General features: G+C 52.0%; 1 protein-coding gene across 2 annotated transcripts in view; it reads right to left on the reverse strand.

The window, feature by feature from the left end:
• The window catches only part of BTAF1 (B-TFIID TATA-box binding protein associated factor 1), an 852,875-nt gene that overhangs the window by 117,120 nt on the left and 709,986 nt on the right, over positions 1-25,769 (reverse strand). For both annotated transcript variants that reach the window (XM_085606166.1, XM_085606165.1), the window contains exons 29-31: positions 9,977-10,054; positions 9,751-9,880; positions 3,927-4,068 (exon numbers count right to left, since the gene is read on the reverse strand). In XM_085606166.1, the coding sequence (XP_085462292.1) occupies positions 3,927-4,068; positions 9,751-9,880; positions 9,977-10,054 (350 nt within the window). The remainder of the gene's footprint in view (positions 1-3,926; positions 4,069-9,750; positions 9,881-9,976; positions 10,055-25,769) is intronic.

Below are 25,769 nucleotides of genomic sequence, written 5' to 3' on the forward strand. Positions count from 1 at the left end.
TCTTTGCGGAGGCGAACAGATCTAACCAAAGCTCCCCCCACTTCTGAAAGAGACCATGCTCCTCTTCCAGATGGAGACACCATTCATGGTCCGCTAGGCATCGATGGCTGAGTTAGTTTGCCCTGATATGCCCTGCTGTTCCAGCCATGTTCAGAGATGAAGGCCTCTTGACAAAGAGGCCACAACCCCCCTCTGCCCTGGTTGCTGCAGTCTGAACACCTGAACTAGCCTTCCTTTGATTTTGGGTAGAAAAGCTTTCAATTCCAACTGGGTTGCTCGAAGCGCCAACAAGTGGATGTGGAGTCCGAATTATGCCGGAGACCAGAGTCCTCTGAGCCCACCTCTCCCAGATGGCTGCACCATACCAGAAGGGACACTTCTCACTACTATGAGATCTGGTTGGGGAAGGAAGAGGTGTCTGCCTCTGAACCAATCGCGATTCGTCAGCCACCACTGCAGGTCTGTGCAGTTCCCTTCGAGATCTGGACGATATCTGAGAAATTCCCCATATGATGCGCTTACTGGAACTTCAGGTCCCACTGCAGAGCCCGCATAAGCCATCTGGCATGTGTCCCATGCCATGAGGTCCAGCAGCCTCAGAGTCATTCTCACCGAAATCCAGGATAGAAGGTGAAACATCGATATAGCCTGAATATGCTGGACTCTGTGTTCGGGAAGATAGGCTCGAATCTGCACTGTGTCCAGCTCAGATAAAAAGGGAGCGTCTGAGAGGGAATCAGGTGTGACTTCAGCACGTGGATTGTGAACCCCAGCAAAAAGCAGGAGGCCCGCCGTATTCTAGAGGTGGGAGACGACCGCCTATGGTGAGACCACCTTCAACAGCCAGTCGTCGAGATATGGGAAGACGGGCACCCCTGATCTCCGCAGATGAGCTGCGATAACTACCATTACCTTGGTAAACACCCAAGGGGCGCTGGTAAGACCAAAGAGGAGCACCGCAAACTGAAAGTACTTGTAGCCCAATGTGAACCGCAGGTAACGCCTGTGGGCAGGCAGGATGATAATGTGAAAATATGGGTCCTGCAAGTCCAACGTTACCATCCAGTCTCCGGTGTCCACGGCAGACCAGACCTAAGCCAATGTGAGCATCTTGGATTTTTCTTTAAGAATTAGTTGAGGACCCGGAGGTCAAGGCCATTTTCGGGACCAGAAAGTATTGGGTTAGCAACCAGAGCCTAATTCTGGCGACAGACCCTTCTCTATGGCTCCCTTGGCCAAGAGAGTCATGACTTCCTCCTGGAGCACAAGTAGATGATCCTCAGTCAACTAGTGGGAGGATGGAGGCATGGAGGGAGGACTGGTCTCGAAGGGGAGGGAGTAGTCCCTTCAGAGAATATGAGAACTCACCTGTCCAAAGTGATGTTGGGCCAGTGGTGGCGGAGCCTGCCACCAACTGGACGCCCATGGCCTGGAAGTGAGGGCAAGACTGGGGGAGGATTTGGGGGGCGGAATGAACAGTGCCCTCATTCAGGTAGGGGTTGTGGAACTTCCACGACTGTGGCTAGGTATGGCTGGCGCATCCAAAGCGCTTTCTGTAGCCACAAAAGGAGCGAAAGGCAGACTTGGGAGGAGTGGCAACAGAGAGAGGCCCAAGGACTTGGGTGTGGATCGTGAGTCCATGGAGCTCTCCAGCGTCATGTTTACCTCTTCTCTGAAGAGCCGGGTGCAATCAAAGGGCATGTCCATAAGGGAAGCCTGGACATTCCCGGAAAAGTCAGATGTTCAGACAGGAATGACGTCTAACACCAACCATCGTGGAAATTGCTCTGCCCAGCGAGTCGGTCATATCTAAGCCACATCGAATGGCAAACTTTGCTGCATTCCTCTCGTCTGTTATGGCTTGGGAGACGAACGCCTGGGCCTCTTCGGGGACCTGTGACAGCACTTGTGAAACTATTTCCACAGAGTGGGAATAACGGCCCAATACGCATGCTGTGTTCACCAACCGCAATGCACGGCTGGCGTAATAAAACATTTGTGCCCCAACTGTTCAGCCTCTGATTCCCTGTCCGGGGTAGTGGCAGGGAACGTGCCTTCAGAAGTAGAAGCTTGGACCACACACTCTGGAGTGAGGTGGGTAGAGAGGAATTTTGTGCCGCTTGGGGTAGGGCGGTGGCTGTGGGCAATCCACTTGTTCACAGGAGAGCCTGTGCTAGGTTTGGACCATTTTCCCAGAAGGATGTCCATGAGGGTTTCATTAAAAGGGAGCAAGGGTTCCAAAGAAGTAGTTCCCGGCTATAGCACTTCAATCAACATGTTAGTCTTGACTGCCACCGAGAGTAGCTGGAGGACAAGGACATGAGCCGCCCTACGCAGCACCACTGCATAAGATGCTCCCTCCTCCGTAGCCACGGTAGGCGGAAAAAGCATGCCAGTATCTGGGGAGGTATCCAGACTGCTGGCCTCACCCAACTCCTCATATCAGTCCATGTTCTCATAAGGCAGGTCTTCTAAAGGGTCCAGCGACCCTTCCCATTCTTCTTCTAATCCTAGCCCTCCAGAATAGAGTCAGGAAGCGACGTAGGACCGGTTGGTCCTGTAGGTGCCAGAATCCGTGTCGGTCGATGCGGTACCGGCTCTGGGTCGTCAGGGATGAGAATGCGGTTGGTGTCACAGGTGAGCGCCAGGAGTATCGGAACAGGCATCGGTGAAGGTTGCAATTTGGGGAGAACATTTGCGTCGGTGCCAGAGCAGAACCTGATGGAGTCCCTGCCGACCCTGCGGAGTCCAAAGGCTCGCTGGAGGGGTCGGGCCGCTCAAAATTGAGACAGATGACCATAAAATTATTTAAATTGAGTGGAGGTCGCTCAGGCTACCGGAAAAGTGAGGCGCGGAGCCGAACAAGGCAAAGGTTCCACAGAACGAGGTCTTGAACGCCGAGGCTCCCCCGACGTGTCGGCAGATGAGAATTAGGCGCATGGTTCGACTTCTTGTGCCTCTTACCTGAATGTCCCGAAGGTGATCGTGAGTGTGACAGAGGACTTGGGAGCTTCTCCTCGACTGGGACTGAGACCTCCAAAGAGACCGCCTGGCATTGCCTGCCGGGCCACATGCAGCTTTAGGGACCCCCTCCATTAAAGCCTTAGGGAGCTATGGTCTGGCAGTTGGAGCACGACTTGGACTCTTGGTCACGCTCCTGACACCACAAGCAAACCTAATGCGGGTCCTTCACTGACATGGCACAGTGACAGGTGGCGCAAGATTTGACACAAAGTCTTTCTAAACATGATCTTCCTACACACCGTAGAAAAAAGGGCGTCAACAAAAAGTTTTAAAAAATCATGTCAAAAAGTAAAAGAGGGTAGTTCTCTTCACGGATCAGGGCTTGACTGGCACAGAAAGAAAAGAACTGGCATCAGAGCACTGAGGTGGCGCCCATATAGGTGACGCAGACGTCACGCAGAGCCGAACGACGCCACCTACTGGCGTACAAGGGTACTGCTATAATAAAAATCTTCTGAATCCAGTCTGACACCAGGGAAATTCAAAGGTAAGGGTTCTGCAGCTAGATGTCTATCAGAGAAGTCAGAATTAAACAAATAAAATGTCTTCCTTCTTTGGGTGACTTGATACGTCACCCAAAGATACAAAGATGCAAGTCCCAGTATGGATGGTCTGGAAACCTCAGATGTATTCAACGTTTGAGGAATCCTTGCCTCAAACATCTAAAAAATAAAACATTTTCGTTCACTTTGAAATGTAAAGGCAGGACCTTTATGCTGCTGTAATAGGGAGAAAATTCACATCATTCAAACAAGTATTGTTTTAACAGTAGAGTCAACAACAAATTGGAGAATGATGAGATGAGAACAAATATTGTGTGATTTGACAACTAGTGCATATTTAATTTTTCAATGCATCCTTGTTAAAAAGAAACAAAAAAAAAAAACCCCAAAAACACTTACCTGCCTCCTGGTCTCGTGAGGAGCTTCGAGCATCCCTACTTGCTAAAATTGGTTTTCCATATCTAGCTGCAAACTGGCGTTCTGTACCCAGAAATCCAGGCATAAGGAAGTCAAACAAAGACCACAACTCTAAAACATTGTTCTTAAAAAAAAAAAAAAAAAAAGGAGAAAAAAGAAGTATTAGAAACTATTTGTTACGTAACAATTGCCAAAGTAGTTATTCTAATTTACCCATAACAATCCTTGCCATGCGTGACATTCTAGTCTAAGTGATGCCGAAAACTACTTAAAACACAACATAGTACACTGGCCATTTACAAGTCAGAAATGACTGAACCGACCAGGAGCTACCACAATTTAAAAACTTGTTTTGTATCCTTTACACATTTGTAGTTTGTATAACAGTTTTGTTTCATTTGTACTCCGTGGAATAAAGGGGGGGGGGGGGGCGGAGTTGACCCCTCCCCACGCTTAACAATGGTATAATATAACACATTAGGGCGCACATCTGCACATTTTGCTACATATTTTCCACATGTTTGTATGGATTCACTTAACTTGGGTTTTATTGAGCACTCAAATACCCAAAGGTTTCCTGGCGCTGATACTGAGATCTGGATACATCTGAGCCGGAATGGTTAAAATAAAAAAGTTGAGAGCTTTTCTGAAAGGCATCAGAAGGGAAGCACGCTCCATACTTTTGCTGTCAGAACTGCAAACGCTCTACCTCCCATACGGGCTTTCCTGAATCGAAGCCCTTTAATTAAAACAGAGTTTCCTGGGATTTAATCATATTTTTATAATATATTTCCATATGAGTACCCATCCTGAACGGAGAATGCTTTGCTCTAATCACTAGATGGCAGATGCATTTTGTTCACCTTTTGTTATTTATGTTATTTGTGTTGTCAGTGTGTAACATTTTGTGTAAACAATCCAAATCTGCATGGTTAACCCTCAATAGTTTAATATGTAGTGAGGGAGGGAAAAGGTTTCAGCACGGCTATGGAGAGCATCAGTATTCGACCTTAGTTCCCTGTGTAGCAAGTCTCTGATTACGTTAGATTTTCTTTTGGCCTCAGCACACACAATCGTGCTTGTGTGCTGAGGGCCTACAAGGACATGGAATGAAACCAGAAGATGGGCTTCGTGGTTTGAGGGACACAAAATGTGAGTCTCCCTTTGCTGGGCAAAACTTATCAGCTCTGTGGGCTTTAAAGGATTTGCAGTGGTGACAGCGACTGATTATACGTGCAAGATGGGACATTTAACCTTGTGCCAGCACAATGAGAGTAGCTTACTGGCCTATCCTGCTTAAACCCGTCTACCAGTCTTATGCAACGGAGTCCTTCGCTCCTTACATATGGGGAACTTTATGTTGAGTCCATGTTTAACTCATGTAAGCGTAGTAGTATCAGCATGGCGCACATGTGGTGTGCTTGACTGAGGGGCCCAGGAATCCATTATGGATCTCCTGTTTGAGTGGTACATAAGAAGGCGACTGGTGGGAAAGTGAGAATGTGAACTGCAGGTCTCCTCTAAAGCACTCCTGAGGCCTTCTGTAGTAGGCCAAACAAAGGTGTTGAGGGTAGGTGACAGGGCAATTCATGTCCTTCCTGATCCACCTCAATGACCCCCAACTCCTCCACCCTCTTGGACAACCTAGCCAACCTCGGACTGAAACAACTCATCATCACCCCCACAAGGCAGGACACACTCTCGGCCCCATCTTCGCTAGAGAAAACATACATTTCAGCCACACCATGCAACCCCTCTGGACGGACCACCACTGTGTTCACTTCCACATCGACAAACCCACCGCCCCCAAGCCTGCACCCCGCCCACCGTGAAGGAAATCGAGCAAGGTTACCAAGGAGCACCTCAAATCAACCCTCAACCGCGATACCCCCCCCCCCCCACATCGACTGACACCAACCTCGCAGCCACAGAACTACACAGATGGATCTTCAACTGTGCAGACAAACTCTCACCCCTTCGTAACCCCGAGAGACAAAGTCCCAGAAAGGCCACCTGGTTCACAGCCGATCTCCAAGAATCCTGACGCACCTGCAGACGTAACGAGAATTGTCGAAAGAGCAAAACGTCGGAAGACCGCACCATTTACAAGAAGCCATGACAGAATACCACCATCTCATCAGATCAACTAAACAAACCTTCATCCACAACAAGATCACCGCCAATGCCAGCAACTCAAAGGAACTCTTCAGCTTCATTCAAGAGTTCACAAAACCCCCCAGCGAGGCTACGGACATCACCCCTTCCCAGGACCTCAGCTCCTACTTCCACATAAAAATGAAGTCCCTCTACGACAATTTCAACAGACACCAGACTCCGACACCACTCCCTCCCCCAGCGACACCAGCCAACCCACTATCTTCGTCTAGACCCCAGCCACCACCGAATCGAACAGGAAAAGCATCCACTCAGGAGCACCCACAGACCACTGTCCTCCACACATCTTCCACAGGGCCGCCACTGCACCGGAACTACGACGAACCAGCAACACCATCTTCAAAACCGGCACCTTCCCTGATGACTGGAAATGTGCAGAAGTCAAGCCCCTGCTCAAGAAGCCCTCAGCAGACCCTTCGGACCTCAAGAACTACCGTCCCATCTCCCTCCTCCCATTCACGGCCAAGGTCACAGAGAAGACCGTCAATGTGCAACTAACGAAATTCATCGAAGAACTCAAACCTCGACCCTTCCCAATCCGGATTCTGCAGCAACCACAGCACCGAGACTGCCCTACTCGCCGCCACCGATGACATCCGCACCCTACTCGACCAAGGTAAAATCAAAGCCCTGACCCACTCGACCTCTCCGCAGCCTTCAACACCGTCTCCTACCGCACACTTGCCACCAGACTCCACAACGCCGGCATACAGGAAACTGCCCTCGAATGGCTCTGCTCCTTCCTCACCGGCAGGAGCCAAAGAATCAGACTGCCACCCTTTCTCTCCAAACCCACAGAGATCTACTGCAGAGTACCTCAAGGATCTTCACTCAGACCAACACTCTTCAACATTTACATGGCCCCCCCCGGCCGCCATCGTCAGACAGCACGGAACTCAACATAGTTGCCGACGACACCCAGCTCATCCTCTCCCTCACCAAAGATCCAGTCACCACCAGACTCAGTTTCCAAGAAGGAATGAAGGACGTCGACTGCTGGATGAGCAACAGCTGCCTGAAGCTCAACTTGGAGAAGACAGAAGTCCTCGTCCCCTCTCCCACTGCCTGGGACAACATCTGGTGGCCCACCGCCCTCGGAAATCCCCCCCCCCCCCCCCCCTCACTGACCATGCACGGAACCTCGGCATCGTACTCTAATGCTCCGCTCCATTTATTTATTTTGAGAGTTTTATAGAGCGCGAACAAGATCCTTGCGGATATCAGAGCGCTTTACAGTAAGTGAGGTTCTTTATACATCAAATGACCTGACAAGTTAATGCCATCGCCTCCACCTGCTTCAACACCCTCCACATCATTCGCAAGACCTTCAAATGGATCCCCACCCCCGAATCAATAAAGACCATCAACCATGCACTCATAACCAGCGGACTGGACTACGGAAACACCCTGTATGTTGGAATCAACAAGTCTGCTCCGCAAACTCCAAACCATACAGAACACCGCAGGCAGACTCGTCATCGGCATCTCTCGACAAGAACACATCACCCTGCACCTGCAAGACCTCCACTAGCTCCCCGTCAAAAAGAGAGTAACCTTCAAGATACTCACCCACGCCTACAAATGCCTCCACAATACGGGACCCAAATACCTTAACGAGAGAATCACCCTTCACATACCCAAGAGAAACCTCAGATCCACAGACCTTGCCCTCGCCGAAACCCATGCAGACCCAAAGCCAGAACGGGAAGAGCCTTCTCCTCCATCGTGGCCAAGACCTGGAATGAGCTCCCGATCAACATCAGACGCGCCCCCTCTCCAAACATCTTCAGAAAGACCCTCAAGACCTGGCTCTCTGACTGAATGGAGGTGCTGAACCCTCCTCCCCAGTGCCTTGAGACCCTCACGGGTGAGTAGCGCACTTTACAATTCCCGGAATGATTCATCCTTTGAGCGATCACTTCCAACATGTTGAGAGATAGCCGAGTTCCAACCCCATCGCTCTTTCCTGCTGACACTTCAGGACAGAGATTGAGGCTTGACTAGTCAGGGAGATGTATGCAAAGTGAGATTGTCAGAAACCAGAAAAATACACTTTCTCGGTTTGCAAACTTGGTATAAGTATGGAGCAGAGCCCCCCCCCCCCCCCCCGTGTGCCACGATTTCTCACAGACTAGTGCCAAGAGCCACACACCAGGAGAAACCAAGACAGGCCCTTGAGCTCCAGGGTTGGGAGGGGCCGAATGCAAACTCTACTTGCCAGGTTTGGGAAGGGAAGTTTATGCATTCTTCTAGGTAGAGCTGCCTTGAAACCACCTCGAAAGAGCCTACTGACTGTATAGGATAGGTATAGGAAGTCTCTGCATGAAGGAAATCCTGTATAGAAGAGAGGAGCCATTAGGAGCATTGATGGAAGAACTACAGCTGGCCAGCTGTAGCCCAGGGAAGGATCTGCACCTCCAGAATGTGGCCAGACTGACACCCTTGTACCACTACAGTGAGCATCCGGAGCAAGATCCGTCATTTCCTGCACCAGTGCTTGTGTGTGACCATTTAGATTTACCTCTGACCAGTTCATGGAGAGCTGTGGAAGGGAGGCTGCAGTAAACTATGAAAAACATCTTTGATAGCCAAGTGCCTGTGGCATCTGGGTGCTCAGAACAATTGCAAATACAACGCTTTCATCTCATGAACCAAAAACATCTCAAATAGCTTGACACTCAGAAGGATCACAACCGCATTCAGAGGCCTATAACTAACTAGATCATCATTGCGACCAGGGTGTGCTCCTCATTTTGTTTGGGTAATGGGATGGTTTTTCAGGCTGAGGAAGATCCACAAAAGCAGCAAACAGACAACGCCCCCCCCCCCGTGCAGCCTCTCCTTTACCAGCCTCAAGGCGTACTCCAGGACATAGTGCCAGGGACCAGGCAGTGTCAACACAGCCTTTACCCATTGTTTGTGTGACTAGCAGGAGAAGTGCTAACTCAGCCACCGACTGACAATTAGGAGTAGGTCACAAAGATACATAGCAAAAGAGACATTGCAGAAATTCTAATATTGGGAAAAGTATACTTTTTACCATACAATCACATGATATCTAGGTTTGGAGGGAAGGTGTTAGCCACCATTCAGGAAGAGCATCAGGAAACTACAACCTAATATTTTCTACAGGAGAAATGTGTCCAATTCTGCATTGGTTGTCTTAGTACAATACCTCGTACCTAAAAGAGTCTGGGAGCAGCCTAAGTAAGCATGAGTCATTCTAGAACAGAGTTATTACGTTCTCAGTATAACTGTGTGCATTGCTGTTTCCTATATATTTTATGCATACACAGAGTTGTTTACTTTTTGGGTGAAAGCACAGATTGGACAATGATTTGTCTTAACTCCTGACTAAGTAACCTGTGGACTGCTCGACTTAGCTATACTATGGGTCATGTGCTGAAGGGGTGCACTTGGTCCTTAGTTTGTCAGTGAAACAGTCTCAGCCCAAGAAACTCTACTGCCCGGGATTCCGGAAAACATTCCCCTGTGCATGTATAAATATAATACTATTCAGTAGCAGTCATGCAAATTAATTATAATCCACATAGAACACCAATTCTGCTTTACACCCCTCATACCCAATTTAAACAAAGGGGAAAAAAACCATAAAAACCGTCTTAAATACCTGGATTGGGGTTCCAGAAAGAATTACCCTGTAGTTAGCGGACAACTGCTTAACAGCTTTGGATAGCTTGGTTTTTCCATTTTTGATGATGTGACCTTCATCAAGAATACAATAATTAAACTTAATATTTCTGAGGAGAAGTAGAGTACAAAAAGAAAACATCAGTTATGATGATCATGAGTGAATCTTGACAACACAATGACTATGTGAAAACGTGATACTATACCTGAAGAAATCAATGTCATTCCTCACAACATCATAAGAAGCTACAACGAGGTTGTGTTTTTTCACCTGGTGCTGCAACCTTAAATGGAAAATGGAAATAGGTTTAACTACTTTTATTTGTCTAAATTCATCAAAACAATTACAGTGAATAAGAAATCAGTATTTTCCATCCAATACGTACATTGGTAAAGGGAGTGCCTCCTCCTATTTCTTAAATTATTAAGAATAAATATACAACAGTCAAATAAAATGTTGCCTTATAGTGGAGCAATGTTACAGCAAAATGCAGAAAGTGTTGCCAAAAGTAGAAGCTGACAGAGTGGCCCTGATCGAAGAAAGATTGAAAAATCATCAGGGATGTGAGAGGATGGATAAACAGGATAGTCCACCCCGTAATCAAGAGGGATTAGGAGAAGCTGGTTGTACTGAGAGAATAAATCACTTTCCAGACAGCCGATCCTTACATCAGTTAGCAATAGCACAGGGACGTAATGCATGACGTGTCAAAGACAGGCCCAATGACCATAGTAGAACCAGAGAAGGGGAGCGCTAGGTGGCGCTAATCAAGATGGCCGCACTGATGTGAGGCTCCTGATGCTTGACCCCTCGCATCCGGCCTTCATCCGTGCCCCGCTGTCCTAGCAGCGATCCGGAGGTCTCCACCTGCAGCGGGACCGATGCACCACACTCGGTGCAACTTTCAGCCGCTTTACTGCTCCGGGGGCAGAGTTCTGCTGCCCTTTGATGCGAGGCCGTGAGGGACGCGGCAGGCTGGTTCCGCGGCCGGCGCTGGGCGCTACGCGAGTCCCGCGGCGCCAGTGAGGGGCACAGGCCGTGTGGCCCGGGGAGGTGATCCCAGTCGTCTACGGACCAACAGGGCGCTGTCACGGGCACCGTGGGGTGCCCCTGGACCTGCGGGGGCCCCGCAGCGGTGACGGCCTGGAGCGAGCGGTATGGGCCTGCGCGGGCGGCCACATTGGGCCGTGCTGGGACTGGCTCCTGTTTCTTCTCCACGCCGCTGCGTGGGACTTGCACCGGCGGCGGCGGCCTCCTGGAGGGCTTTGAGCGTGGACCCACCGCAAGGGGTGACGGAGCCCTGCGGACACAGGCATAAGCGGCCATTGGATTTCATCCCCCCCCCGCCGCCGGTTGGGCCCTGCCGCTGGTGAGCAGAGGGCGCCCTGTTTCTCCCCCCCCCCCCCCCCGAGGGGTCCTGCTGTCGATCGGGCCCGGGGGCGATTGCGGGGTGGCCCCGCTGCACAGGGCGCACCTGCGGGCCCACTGTGAGGGACGGCGGTGAGACAGACCAGGGACTGTGCCTGAGCTGACGACGTCTGCGGGAGTGGGTCGCGCCGGAGCGGCTCTGGTGAGGTGAGAGTGCGGCCCGGCCCGGATCAGAGCGGGGCAGTGGTGTTTCCGGCGGACTCCTGGCCTCCCCCCGCTGGGGGACGGCAGTGCCTCTGTTCTTCCTTTCTTCTGGACCCTCCGGTCCCTGGCCCTGCACAGGCCGGTCGCTTGGCAGCAGGGCGCGGCTGGCCGATAATTCGCCATACCGAGCCTAGGCACCGGCGCACACATCCCGAGCGCCATCATGGGCACGGACAGGGGTGCCAAGTCGACGACCACGTCCCACCAGACCAAAATCGACCGCTTCACGAACGCAGACCCCCCGGGCGGAGAGACGGCATCAACTCCTAGCACAGACCTTGCTGCCATCCTGCCGGCCATCAACGCCTCCCGCGCATCCCTGGAGCGGATGGTCGGGGAGGTGAAGGTGGACGTTACGCTCTTGCGACAGGACCTCCGCAAAGCCACGGCCCGCATCACGGAGACGGAGTCCCGGATTTCGACGGCGGAGGATGACATCCGACAGCTCCAAGACCAAGTCCGGGAGCTAACGACCCATTCCAAGGAGCTGCATCGGCGGGCGGAGGATACCGAAAACCGGGCCCGCCGCAACAACCTCCGCCTGGTGGGCTTTCCGGAGGGGGTCGAGTCTGGCTGCACCGACGACTTCCTGGAGAAGTGGTTCAAGTCTTGGATGCCGGCGGCCAGCTTGTCCACCTGGTTTGTGGTGGAGAGGGCGCACCGGTCGTTGGCTGCCAAGCCTCCGGTGGGGGGCCCCCCGCGCCCCTTCCTCTTGCGGATCCTCAACTTCAGAGACAGGGACGCTATTCTGAAGGAAGTGCGGGTGCAAGCCCCCTTGTCCTTTAACAACCACACCATCATGGTCTTCCCGGATTACACCCGAGAGGTCCAGGAGCAACGCCGCTCTTATACGGAGGTGAAACACAAGATGCGCTCCTTGGGCCTCAGCTACCAACTCCAATTCCCGGCAAGCCTCCGCGTTGTCTTCCAGGGCAGGACTCTATTTGACACTCCCCGGGCGGCATGGACCTGGCTCACCGAGGAACGACCGTTGCGCCAGCCCGGGCGGGTGTCGCCGGCTCGGCGGCCTTCGGACCAAGACACAGCCAGGCTCCCGCGCCCACGACGCAGGAGGCGCACGCAATCCCGGCGGCCCCGAGGTGGGGTGGCGGCTGGGCCTCGATCCGCGAGTGTGTCGGGGAGGAGACCGAGGGACTCATCCGCCTCATCCGGGACGTCCTCTCAAGCGACTGGGGGTTCTCAACGCCGCTCATCGCATCTGCCGGACCCATCCCCGACGCCCCTCCCCACGTACGCACATAGACCTCTCCGACCTCTCCCGCAGCCCAGCCATGTGACTTTTCTTTGTCCTCTGTCTTGGCAGGGGGTTCGACGGCCTGGTCCCGCTGCGGGGGCCTCAATCTCGGACTTGGACTCAGCGGTTTCCCGCTCTTGTGTAGTGACCTAGGACAGAACACTTACATCCGTACTTCAGGAGGGTTCCACCACGCTCTTCACACCCGAGCGCCCCTGCTTGGGGCCTTGTAGTTGTTTGTTAAAGTTAGGGTGACAGATGCTTCCGTTATCGAAGTGTAGGGTGGGGGGTCGGGGGTGGGGTTTTGTTGGTTGTTCCTCCTAGGGAGGGTGTTCTTTTTAGTTTGGGTTTGTTTCTTCTTGGGCCTGTCACACAGCAGCTTCCTACGAGTGCCACTGTGTGGCTCCACACTGACACTCACATGCGCTCCGCTAGCGCCCGCTCTCAGCCGGCCTTCCTTGGCTCCCTTCAGTATGTCATTCGTTCTCCCTATGGTACCTGTATGCTCCTCGTCCCTTCCCCGCGCACCCACGCCGCTCGGTATCCTCCCGGCGCCCCCCTGGTTGTTCCGCCCCCGCTGCGACTCACGTCCACTGCTTCCATGGAAGACTTAGCCCCCAAGGCCCAGCTGCGCATCCTGTCCTGGAATGTTAACGGCCTGTTGGATATGCTCAAGCGCACTGCAGTCCTTAAGTATGCCCAGCGCGTAGGGGCCGATGTGCTCCTGCTTCAGGAAACCCATCTTCTCGGTGAGAGATGTCCCTTTCTGGCACGCTACGGGTATGACCGGGTGTGGCACTCTGGGTTTTCCCGTGGCTCCCGCGGGGTGGCCGTCCTGCTGCGCCGCTCCCTCCCCTTTGTCCTTACACAGGCGACTCACGACCCTCATGGAACCGGGATTGCTATTTGCGGCACACTCGACGGTAGGTCGAACAGCTTTCTGTCGCTCTATGCGCCACCCTCCGGACTGTCGCAGGCTTTATCTCACGCCGCCTCTCTGTTGGAGACCTTCCCGCTGGGTGCCGTTGTGCTTGGTGGGGGATTTTAATGCCGTCTCGGCCCCTTAGCTGGACTCGTCGGGACCGATTTCAGACGCCCGCGCTGCGTGAGCGAGGCAGCTGGCGGGTTGGGCGGAGGCCCAGGGCCTATGCGACGCCTGGAGGATTCACACTCGTCACTACACCCACACCTCGGCCGCTCACCACTCTCACGCGCGTATTGACATGATTTTTGTCCCCCCCACCGATTGCGGGGGCATCCAAGATGTCCGTATCCTCCCCAGGGGGATTTCGGATCACTCTCCGGTCCTCCTGGGTCTGGGCCCTCCGCCTCACATGGCCCGGCCGATGTGGCGCTTTAACGCTTGGTTCCTCCAAGACAAGACACTTCGTAAGGCGGTGGGCACTGAGCTTACCCAGTACTACTGCACCAATGAGGGTTCGGTCTCCTCGGCGGGCACCCTTTGGGAGGCCTGCAAGGCGACCATTAGAGGCGCGGCTAAGGCGCATGTGGTGCGGCACCGCCAGGCGCAGCTGCAGCAGCTCACTGCCTGTGAGGCCCGGGCGCTGCGGTTGGAGCAATCTCTCTCCGAGCTCGACGACCCGGCTGTGAACCGGCAGCTGCGGCTCCTTCGTGAGGAGATTAGTCAGCGATCCCTCGAGGCGGCCAAGCTTCTCTGGCAATCTTCGCTGGCGAGGGTGTATGGTTGGGGTGATAAGAATGGCGCGCTGTTACATCGCCTGGCCACCTATCCCAGGACGTCGCGCATCATTCCGGCGATCACCGATTCCGAAGGCGTGCTCCAGTCCTCCTCCGTGGCGATAGCGGCAGCTTTCGCCCAGTTCTATTCTCAGCTCTACCGGGCCCGGGCACCGGATCTTTCTCTGGCCACTCTGCTCGCGTCTGGTAACGTGCACCTCACCCAGCTTCGGCCGGACGAGTGGGAGAGCCTGAAAGCCCCCATTTCCCTTGAGGAAATTGGGGACGCAATAGGGCGTACGTCCGCTGGGAAGACCCCGGGACCCGACGGCTTCCCCCAAGAATTCTATGCCGCCTATAGGGATAGCCTGGTCCCGCGGTTGCGGGACCACTATGCGGAGGCGATTGAGAAGGGCTCCTTCCCCCTAGAAGCTGACTTGGCCACAATTGTGGTTTTGCCCAAGTCCACGCCACCGTCCACCGACAGAGCGGCTTACCGACCGATCTCGCTCATCAATACTGACGTGAAGCTCTATGCGGCGGTCCTGGCTCAACGGCTTCAGCCCTTTTTGTCGACCCTGGTTCACCCGGATCAATGTGGCTTCATGCCCGCTCGGGGCACCCGCCATTGTCTTCGCCTCCTCCATGTGGCCCTGGCTCACCGCCACCGACTGACTCCATACCTCGCCCTCCTCCTTGCTGATTTCGAAAAGGCTTTCGACTCGGTGGGGTGGGCCTACCTGTTTGACGTCCTGACCCACATGGGTTTTGGCCCCAAGTTCATGGGGATGGTGCGGGTCCTCTATGCCCGCCCCCGTGCCAGGGTATTGGTTAACGGAGCGCTGTCGAGGACATTTCGGATTGGCCGGGGGACGCGGCAGGGATGCCCACTGTCGCCCCTTCTCTTCGCGCTCGCGATGGAGCCCCTTGCTGCCCTGATTAGAACTGACCCTCTCCTTCAGGGCTGGGAATGGCCTGGCCTAGAGGCTGACAAAATCGCCCTCTACGCGGACGACGTCCTGCTGTATCTTGGAAACCCGGCGCGCTCCGGTCCCCGTGCATTATCCATCCTGGGCTGCTTTGGCCGGGCATCTGGTCTGTCCCTAAATCGCGGAAGTCGGTTCTAGTTCCTTTGCACCCCTCCCGGGAGTGTTTTGATTGGTAAGCGACCATCCCCCTCCGCCGGTTATACTTTAAATACCTGGGCATCTGGCTCTCCCTCCTCCCGGAGCTGAGCTGGGCGCTTAACGTGACCCCCCTGGTCAAGAAAGCCAAGGCAGACTTGGCAAGATGGCACCAGCTACCCCTCAATCCGCTGGGGAGGGTGGCCCTCTACAAAATGATGATTCTTCCCCGGTTTCTGTATGTGCTGCAAAATACCCCCCTCTCCTTTCCACGACCTTGGTTTCGTGAGCTGGACGGGATGGCGACGAGATTTCTCTGGGGTGGTGGGAGGCCTCGGTTGGCTCTGTCGACATGCCGCCTGCCCACCTTTGATGGGGGCCTGGGCATGTCTAATCTCTACCTCTATTATCTGGCCACCCGCCTCCTGGTCATTCATGACTGGTTTGGGGGGGGGGGATGGTCCGACCCGGCCTACAGGGTGGAACTTGGGGATCTGGGTTTCTCCGGTATTCAGGACCGCCTGTATGGCGCCTCCATCCCCGCCTCCTGCCTGGATATCACCAAAGCAATATTCCTGGCCTGGCGAGCGGCGCTCCGTCACACCCGATGGACTGGGAGGCTGACCCGTGTCACTCCTCTGTGGCATGGGACGTGGTTGCGGGAGGTCGCGGAACTGGAAGGCTTTAAATCATGGGATCTACTCGGCATTTCCCAGCTGGGGGACGTCTGGCGGGGAGGGCGAATGTGTTCCTATTCAGAGCTGCAGGCGCGCTTCTCCCTCCACTCCTCTCAATTCTATAGTTACCTCCAGCTGCGCCACGCCATACGCACCTACACCCCACTGGACGTCCGGCTGCCGGACCACAGCCCCCGGAGGCTCACGTCATGATGGGCAATTTGGGGAGGGGGGGCATTTCCAGGATTTATCGCTCCTTCGTCAACTGCACCCCTACATCCCTGGAGGGCCTTAAGGAACGATGGGAGGGTTGGGTGGGTCCCCTGGATGTGGCCGACTGGCGGGATGCCCTTATGGCCCCCCCGCCTGGTGACGGCCTCCGCCAAACTGCGGCTTATCCAAATTTACTACCTACACACCGCTTCTCACACCGGCTCGCCTACACCGCGCGGGCCTCTCCACTGACGCGGCCTGCCCCCGCTGTGGCTCTGAGCCGGCCGACTTCCTTCACATGGTGTGGTCTTGCACGGAACTGGAGGGGTTCTGGAGGGGCATTGAGTCCGAACATACGGAGGTCCTGGGGTGGGAGGTGCCGCATGAACCTAGACACTCCCTACTGGGCATCACTGACGGCTTGGATGGCACACGCCCAGAGCAGCTATTCCTCATGACATCCTTAATGGTGGCCAAACGTGACATTGCAGCGGCGTGGAAGCAACCGCAGCCACCTAGCTTAGCTAAATGGGGCGCCGGGGTGGACTGGTGTGCGGCGCAGGAGCGGAGTCTTTATCGGGCACGGGGCTGCCCCAAGAAATACCGAAAAGTCTGGGGGAAATGGCTGGGCAACGTACCATAATAGGGCGGTTTAGAAGATGGGGGAGGGTTTTAAGGGGAGGGTGGGAATGTGGTGCACTTTCTACTGTATTACTGTGTGGTGGTGGTTCGAAGGGCCTGAAAGTTTCTTTTGTTGTATTGCCTAAAACAATAAAAACTTGTTTATCAAAAAAAGAACCAGAGAAGACTTGCCAGCCCCCTAATCTACCAGATCCTAAGAGAACGCTACAAAAGCTACCAATTCAGATGTCTGTAGTTTCACCAAGTTAAACAGCAAATATCCTAACTCGCACTATCGCCCGATCCCGCCAGACCTGATCAGTTTGGATTTAACCGCAGCACCCACACCATACATAGTTTTAGCCAACGTCCCAAGATTAACGGTTGAGGAACCCGAACCTTGGGACGCCCTGAGAAATAAGGCTCTGCAAAGCCTAGGCATTAAAACAAGCCTAACTGAAGCAATCTTCATGGAGTTTAAAATGGCCAGAAGTGTCAGTTGGCTCGCTAAAGATTGTAAAACCTTACAAGGTGATTGTGTGGTATTAATGTTTAAAACCTCACACCTAGCGGAAAGGATCTTTAGGAGAGCAGGAAACTGTATTTTAACAACCCTCAGCATTCACCTATTTCCGCTTGGCTATTTTTATCAGCCACCACTCAACGCTGGCATAAGATTTAATAGAAGAGATACATGACAATGGTCACTATACGTATAATGTTCCGGTTGCCAACAGGTCTGAGCCGCTCCCAACATTAGATGAGGTAGACTGATTAAATATGATAGCCACCAATGATACATCCCGAAAGTTGGATAGTAAAAATTCTCCCTTCGATATATATGGGTATAGTTCGGAGTTTGGAACAAACTCAGATAAAGATATAACTGTGAATCTCTTAAGGAGTCCCTCAGGCAGCATTAACCCGAAGCCTGAAATTCCATCTTCCAGCCTGGTTACTAGAGCCACTCAAGATATGATACAAGAAACATCACTGTCCCACACAGCAAGATCTGGTAGGAGAAACTACTGTAAAGACAAGGTCAATAATACTTGACTACTATTCTGGAACGCGGCAGGTATACGTACAAAGCTTGAAAATCCCCTACGGCAGGAGTTTGTTGGAAGATTTTTTTTTTTTAAATCAATCCTTTTTATTGGCATTTTACAAAAGCCGCAGTACAGTACAACAAGGCATGCATCGAAAGAAACGTCTGGAGAAGAGCAGTAATAAGAATTCTGGGCTAAGGGGTAGTACCAGGCACATGTTCCTGCCATCATCTCAATGTATAAAAAGTTTGAAATAAGAAGTACATCGTCTAGTAGAGCAGAGGCTCAGAACAGGTCTATGGAGAAATGCAAAAGAAAATGCACACTCAGCCAGTCTTTCTTCTGTGACGGGATGCCCTCTAACCCTTCCAACTGGGAAGGAGTTCCCTGCGGGGAAAATAAATAATCCCCAGAACGAAAACCTTGTGAAACAAAAACATTTCCCACCCTCCCCCCACCCACAAAGTGATGGTGGCGGCATATATTGTCTAAGTGTGTGTTAAGTGCTATTCAGACACAGGGAGCTTAAAATTGAAAGAGGTGCATGTCCCGAATGGAGGGAGGACAAACAGCCAGGGGTAAACCCCATGTAAGAAAGGTAACTAACGGGCCCCATTTATATTAAAAAAAATTGTAATTGTCTCGAAATATGTCGGACATTCTTTCGAGACTGAGCAGTTTCCATAGTCGAGAATGCCACAGGGAAATAGCCGGGGCCTCCGTCCAAGCTGTCGGTATAGCCACTTTTGCTGCCCCGATACACATCCACATAATCGCTTTGTCTGCTTTAGTTTGATGTTCAAGGGTTGAATCGCGAAGACCTAGAAGAGTTTCTGCTATAGTGGTCGGGGTGGGGTAACCAAATATATCTTTAATGTGAGCCAGAATTTCCTCCCAGAATGGGCGGATTGCCAGACGTGTTGGAAGTCTCCTAAGAGGCCACACCCTCTCCAGCATCTGTCAGTGGTGGTCGGGAAGATCCTCTTAAGCTTAGCGGGGTATAAGTACCAATCCATCATGATCTTCAGATGAGTCTCCCGAAGCTTTAAGGAGTGGTTGAATTTCGTAATGTCGGACCACATGCCAGCCCATTCCCTATCTGAGATATCGCGTTGGATTAGGTCTTCCCACATATGCATGTATTGTGGCCGTGGGGAATTTATGGATGTGAGAAGGTAGCTATATAGAAATGATATCACTCCCTTCATGGAATCTACAGTTTCGGTAAAAGTTTCAAATTTCGTAAGGGGCCTTGTGGCAGCCCAGTGTCGTAGCTGAATGTAGTGGAAGTGTTCAGAGGTCTCTAAACCATAGTCCCTTCTACAGTTATCAAAAGGTAAGAGGGTCAGAGTTGAGGAAAAGATGTGTCCACACTAAGCAACCACCTTCACGCCAGGTGTCAAAAGGCCCCTCATGAAGGACCAGGGGGAAGGCCGGATTAAAGTGGAGGGGCGTGTAAGGCGAGGGAAATGAGGTCCATAGCTCGTTCCCAGAGATCGAGTCCCATACTTTCAGGGTGGTGCGAGTGGGAGTACTGATGTAGGAGTTTGCGGATCTTTCCTTCTTAGGTCGCCATATGAGGTCCCAAATGATTTTCCCCGCTATGGAGCAGTCCGTACGTAGCCAATATTTCTCCGACTCTCGTTTGGACCATTCCGTCACCACCTGTAATTGGGCTGCTTTATAGTATAGACCGAAATCCGGAAGGCCCACTCCGCCCGTGGCCACAGTAATCTTGAAAAGGAAAAGCGAGCTCGTCCACCCTGCCAGAAAAAAAAAAAAAAAAAAATTAGCAAAATCATTAATTTTAAATTTGGGGAAGAAGTCCCTCTCAAGTTCTATGGGTAAGGCTTGAAAAAGGTATAAAAGCTTAGGGAGTATGGTCATCATAACCGCGTGTATGCGGCCGAGTCAAAATATAAAAAGTGGTTTCCATCTCGTAAGGTCTGTTTGGAGGTGACTGCGGGTGGGAAGTTAGCTCTATAAAGCCTGTCTATGCGCAGCGTAAGATTAAGTATATATGATTTGCCTAAGTTAACCTTAAATCCGGACACTTCTTCGAATCTCGCAAGCTCGGTTTGGAGTGCGGGTAAGGAGTTGGACGGATCGGTTAGACTAGAGACATAAGCAAATCATCGGCGAAGAGTGATATTTTATGTGCCTCACCAGTAAAGGGGGTTCCCTGGATCTCTGGGGCCGCCTGTATGGTCATTGCTAGTGGTTCAATGCCAAGGGTAAATAAAAGGGGCGAGAGCGGGCATCCCTGGCGGGTGCCTCTGGTATAAAGAAAGGGAGCCGACATCGTCCCATTAACTTGCACTCTGGAGCGTGGTTGGACATAGTTGGCACGAATCAGGTTAATGAATTTAGCTGCGAATCCGAATCTTGAGTGTACTAAAAAGGAATGCCCAATCCACCCTGTCAAATGCCTTCTCGGCATCTAACCCGATAAGCACCGCTGGGATCTGTCTTTTGGTAGCTTTCTCAATCAGGTGTATTATGCGACGAGTTGTCGTGAGTTTGTCGGCCCTTAATAAATCCCGATTGATCAAGGTGAATTAGGTCAGGCAGAAGATCGTTTAATCGGGACGCTAGGATGGCGGATTAAAGCTTTGCATCTAGATTTAGGAGGGCAATAGGGCGGTATGAGAAGCATACTTGTGGGTCTTTCCCTGGTTTATAAATCACAGGCGACTACGGCCTCTCCCATCGAGTGAGTGACCTCTCCCTCTTCACCCATTTTGTTAAAGAGTCGCATAAGGTGCGGTATAAGATCTGGAGCAAAGATTTTTATAAAATTGGGAGGTGAACCCGTCGGGTCCCGGGGCTTTGTGAAGTTTGAGAGCTTTTATTGCAGCGCCCACCTCTTCAGGAGAAACGGGAGCAGCAAGTTTGTCATTCCATTCCTGAGAGACCTGGGGAAATTGCAGTGTCTGGAGATAATCATATTGCTTGTGCATGTCCCGCAGTTCCCCGGTGTAGAGGGATTTGTAGAAGGAGCTGAAAATATCGGGCTTTTCCTCATCTTTATATATCAGCTCTCCGCCTCTCCTCTTTATGCCTCCTATGTATTCCCCTTCTCGTTTCTCCTTCAGTTGTCTAGCGAGATGTTTGCCGATTTTGTTGCCCTGTGAATAGGAAAGGTGACGGAGTTTCAAGAGTGATTTCCGCTCTATTATTATAGATAGCCTTAAGTTTCCCCCGTAGGGCAGTAAGAGTGTGCAGGGAGTTTATAGTGGGGTTAGCTTTATGCGCGTTTTCAGCTATTGCTAGTTCAGCCTCAAGAGCTCTTTGGACCGTTGTTTATTCAGGGTGGAGTTGAGGGCAATGCATTTACCCCGAAAGACTGCCTTAAACGTGTCCCAGTTATTGAACACTGAAGTGTCTTCGGGGGTGTTTAGGTTAAAATAATCCATAATCGTTTCCCTCAATTCCGTACAGAGTACCCTCTCTCGTGAGGGCAGCAAGAAAGTACCATTTAGGGATCGTCGGGGCAGCGCCGCTCCATGTTAGACAGATCGAAACGAGGCAGTGGTCTGACACAGAGAGAGGAAAGATCCTAGCATCTCGAAGGTCTCCCATTAAATTCTGGCAAACAAAGACATAATCAAGCCTGGAATATGTTCGGTGTACATGTGAGTAGAAAGTATAGTCACGTGTCTGGGGATAGATGGTGCGCTAGGCATCTCTAAGACCTAAATCGTGTACCTGTTTAATTTCTGTGGAAAAAGCGGATATCTGACCGATGAGGGTGGGTGCTGTCCAAATCGGGTTGCCATGTGAGATTAAAATCGCCCATTAGGATTGTTGGTCCTTCTGCAAAGTCCTGAATCTTCCCCATCAGTGTACTTAAGAAAGCTGCCTGGCCTGTGTTTGGGGCATAGGTTGCAATAAATGTGCAGAGTTTGCCTTACCGGTATCAGTAGGTTGAAATTTTGTAGAAGTGTGGAAAAGGAGCGCAACTCCCATGTGTTTAGTGAGAGCAGAGGATTTGTAAATCAGAGGGTATTGCTTATGGTGAAAGCGGGTGTCCTCAGCTCTAAAAAGGTGTGTCTCTTGGAGAGCCTCTATGTCAAGGTGATGGTCGAGAAGATATTTCCGAACCGTTTAACGTTTTTGGGGAAGGTTGAGATCTTTCACATTCCTTGACCCTATAACCACTACCATCTATCTAGAGTGCCCCCCCCCCTTCTTATACCTGTGTGATGGACCACCCAGAGTAGTCAAATTGATCATGAATAGTAAAGAACCCTCGTGTGTCTGTTGCATAAGACATTCTAGGCACCATGGACCAAATGAAAATACCTTTAAAAATCCTCCCAAGTCATCTGATCAGTTCCTTGTTGAAAGCATTTCTTAGCAGGGTAGAACTGGCCATTCGAGATACTTATGAGATGGTAGAAAGAAATTAGGTGCATGTTTCATCCGTGCACTAATTATGGTTTCCCCGCGAAGTTGTGGCCCACTGTGAGAGAGGGAAGCCATGCCTCTGCTTGCCATGTGTTTTGTTTGAGTTCAGGTTCGCTGTGTGGAATACCCAGAATGTTCAAGCCGTCCTTCAGGTCCATGATATGTCATTAATTTTGGTACTCTAAGTTTAACCCAAACAGGTAAGTCCAGCTGTACCTGATGAGATCATCGCGCAGTTAGGTCGTGATAGGGCGGAATTGCTGCCTCAGGGCCAGGGTGGCAGGCGCCAGGTCCTGATATATAGTGCAAGAGTGACCTTGGAAAGAGACGGTGACTTTCTTTCATGCCCCCAAGAGGACTGCCTCCTTCACTTTGTAGGAGGGAAATTTCGCGAGGACATCTCTTGACCGCTTCCGATCTCCGGTTGCTAGGCTGCCGACTCTGTGCACTTTCTCCAGTTTGATCTTGAGTGTCTGTGGACTTAGGATCTCCGCGAACAGACCCAGTAGGAAAGCCCCAAGGTCTGGACCTTCCGCCCCTTCTTCCAGGTCGCAAATTCTTAGGTTCTCTCTCCGGGCTCTATTTTCCAAATCTTCGGCCTTGAGTTGGGTTTGGCGGAGTTGCTCTTGGAGGGCCTGGAGATCGTCACGCATTTCAGAGGTGCGAGTGTCGACCTCCTGGGTTTGTGCCTCCAGTTCCACCACTCTGGTGCCCACGGAGTCTACATCTTGTTGTATGGTGGCCATACGATTGTTAAGGTCAGACTTTAGTTGAGCTATAGATGCTGCGATGTGTTGACTGAGCTCCTTCCGAAGCTCAGTTTTAAAATCACGCAGAGAGGCCATGGGATCATCTTTCCTAAGAGCCATGGCGCCTGTCCCCTCGGTCTGGACCTATGTGGAGCGTTTGTCCGCCGAGGCGGAGAAACTGGAGACTTCAGTCGTTGCTTTAATCTGCGTCCTCTTCTGCGGCATAGAGGCGGGCCCAGTAGGGCCTCCACTACAGAGATGGGGGGAAGTACTCTGTGGGCGGCTGTGCAGATCCCCTGACTCACGGTAAAGTGTAGGTTGTTGCTCTGGGTAGTGGATCTCTCCTCTCGTGCGTGTTTCCCGGTTGCGATTAGCGCATCATCTGGATCGGCGGATGGTCACTTTTGCAGGTAACTGTTCACTCAGCAGGTCGTCGTCGCTCCCATTTCAGCGGGCCTTGATTACGCATCATGAGATATTCCGGCGGATCACTCCGGTGCTTCTCATGGGGGCTAAGCACGTCGCGGTTAGTGGAGGGTCAGTGCTTCACTAGAAGAGCCCCCACTCTTATCTGCGCCCTGGCCCAACCAAAGCATGGGCAAAGCGTGAGGTGTGGGCTGGTTTCAGGGGGATTCCCAGCCTCCCATAGTCAGATAAGGTCTTCCCGGTCCCCTCGGTATTTATAGTTCATCATGCCGGTGAGGATGCTGGGGGATAGCGCGCTCTGAGGCTGGACTGTAACATATTTGTTGGGCCACTCCCCGTGAAATCGCTGGTCTCTGGTGGTAGGCGAGCAGCGAGGCCTAGGGAGAAGTCAGTCTCCAACACCCAGAGGGAGCCCGGTCACACCGGAGCCGCCATTTTAAAGTCAGGCGGGAGACATTCCTCCGATAGTGATCTGCAGGGATATAGCGCGATTGCTCGGACAGCGTTGCTCTTACTGTGGGAATGCTGCTGTAGGCGATCGTCAAGTCCTCAGCTCTCCCGAATATTGCAGCGCGGTTGCTGGCGGCTATGATCTCCGCTCCGGTGTAGTCACCGCCCGTCCCGCCTCTTCTCTGTGGGGTCACCACTTGTTCGGATGTCGGCGATGAGTGGCAGGAGAAACAGATTGACCTCGTCGCTCGATGTACTCCAACGATCGCCTTCCGTGTAAATACACGTCTCAGTTCGTCAGATGGAGGCGGCCGCCATTTTAGGGCTCTCCACAGGCTGAAAAAGCTCCGAAGCGACCCTCAGGAGCGACCTCACCGCATTTGCAGGTATGCTTAGTGTTCCTTGACCTGCGGGCGGATCTCTGATGGTCTTCAGTGCGGGTGCAATAGCGTCAAGCGGTTATTATCCGGGAAACTAGCGCGGACCGGGAGCCGAGACGAGTCACGTCTGTCTGGCCATCTTGCCCGGCCACGCCCCCCAAGATTTTTTTTTATTTTAACGATTTTTATTGAAAAGAAGGCATGTTACATATGTAAGACAATAGTAAGCAGATTGTAATTTTTGGTCACTCAAGTAATGGTTCCCCAGAGAGTACACATCACAACATGAGGTTGACAACATTCAACGCGTATTTTCAAATTCCACCAGTGATATCTTCTCCGACTCTCGGTGGTTCACATATCTCCCCCCTGTAAACGTTCCACTGCCCCCATATTTGCATCCATTTGTTCGGGAACCCCTGGCTTCATAAATGGATTTTTCAGTCACCATACACCAGTTCATATCATTGGCCCAGTCTACTATATTCTGTGGGTTTGGAGCCCTCCACAACCGTGCAATATTCCTTTTAGCAACCATAAGTCCCAATGTGACCCATAATCACTCCCTGGAGTTCAAGTCTGTAGGATCCCAGATGTTCAACAATGCCAATTTAATGTTACAGTGGATCTGTTGCCCCAGCGCATCCTCCATCCGGCGCACCACCCTTTCCCAATACCCCTTGATCACTGCGCACTCCCAAAAGAGTGTGAATGAAGGTGTCCTCTTGCCCACATTGTCGTACACAGCCACTATCCTGAGTGTAACCCATACTAACCAGCAAGGGCCCTAACAAGTAGGATCTATGGAGAAGCTTTAACTGGACCAGTCGGAGCCGAGAGGAGATGGCCACCGCCTCCTGCCACTCATCATCCAAACTCGCTACATCGTTACCCCATTTGTTTCTCAATCGGGTCAGAGGATCCACCATATTGTTGGTAAGCTTTTCGTAGCTCAGGGATATAGCTTTTTTGGGTAGGTCGTCGCCTAGGACAGAGGAGGAGGATTCAGGGAGAGCGCCACCCATGGGGAGAACTGCTAGCAGGGCATGCCTAATTTAAAGATATTGAAAATATTTGGACTGGGCTAGTTCATAGTCTTGCTGCAGTCGGGGGAAAAAGGAACCACCTTACCTGATTTCCATAGATACCCCACCTTGAAAATGCCTACGAGGTCCAATTTATCGAAGCCCTTCGAGCGGATCAGTCTACCTAACTGTTCAAAGTGGCGTAGCTTGTGTGAGTTTACCCTCCCAGCCCAGACTCCTATTCGCCTCCCTCCACACATGCACAGCATGCCCGGTCGGGCTGGTCAAG

Source organism: Triturus cristatus, chromosome 1_2, assembly GCF_964204655.1.
Source record: "Triturus cristatus chromosome 1_2, aTriCri1.1, whole genome shotgun sequence".
NCBI classification, from domain to species: Eukaryota; Metazoa; Chordata; class Amphibia; order Caudata; family Salamandridae; genus Triturus; species Triturus cristatus.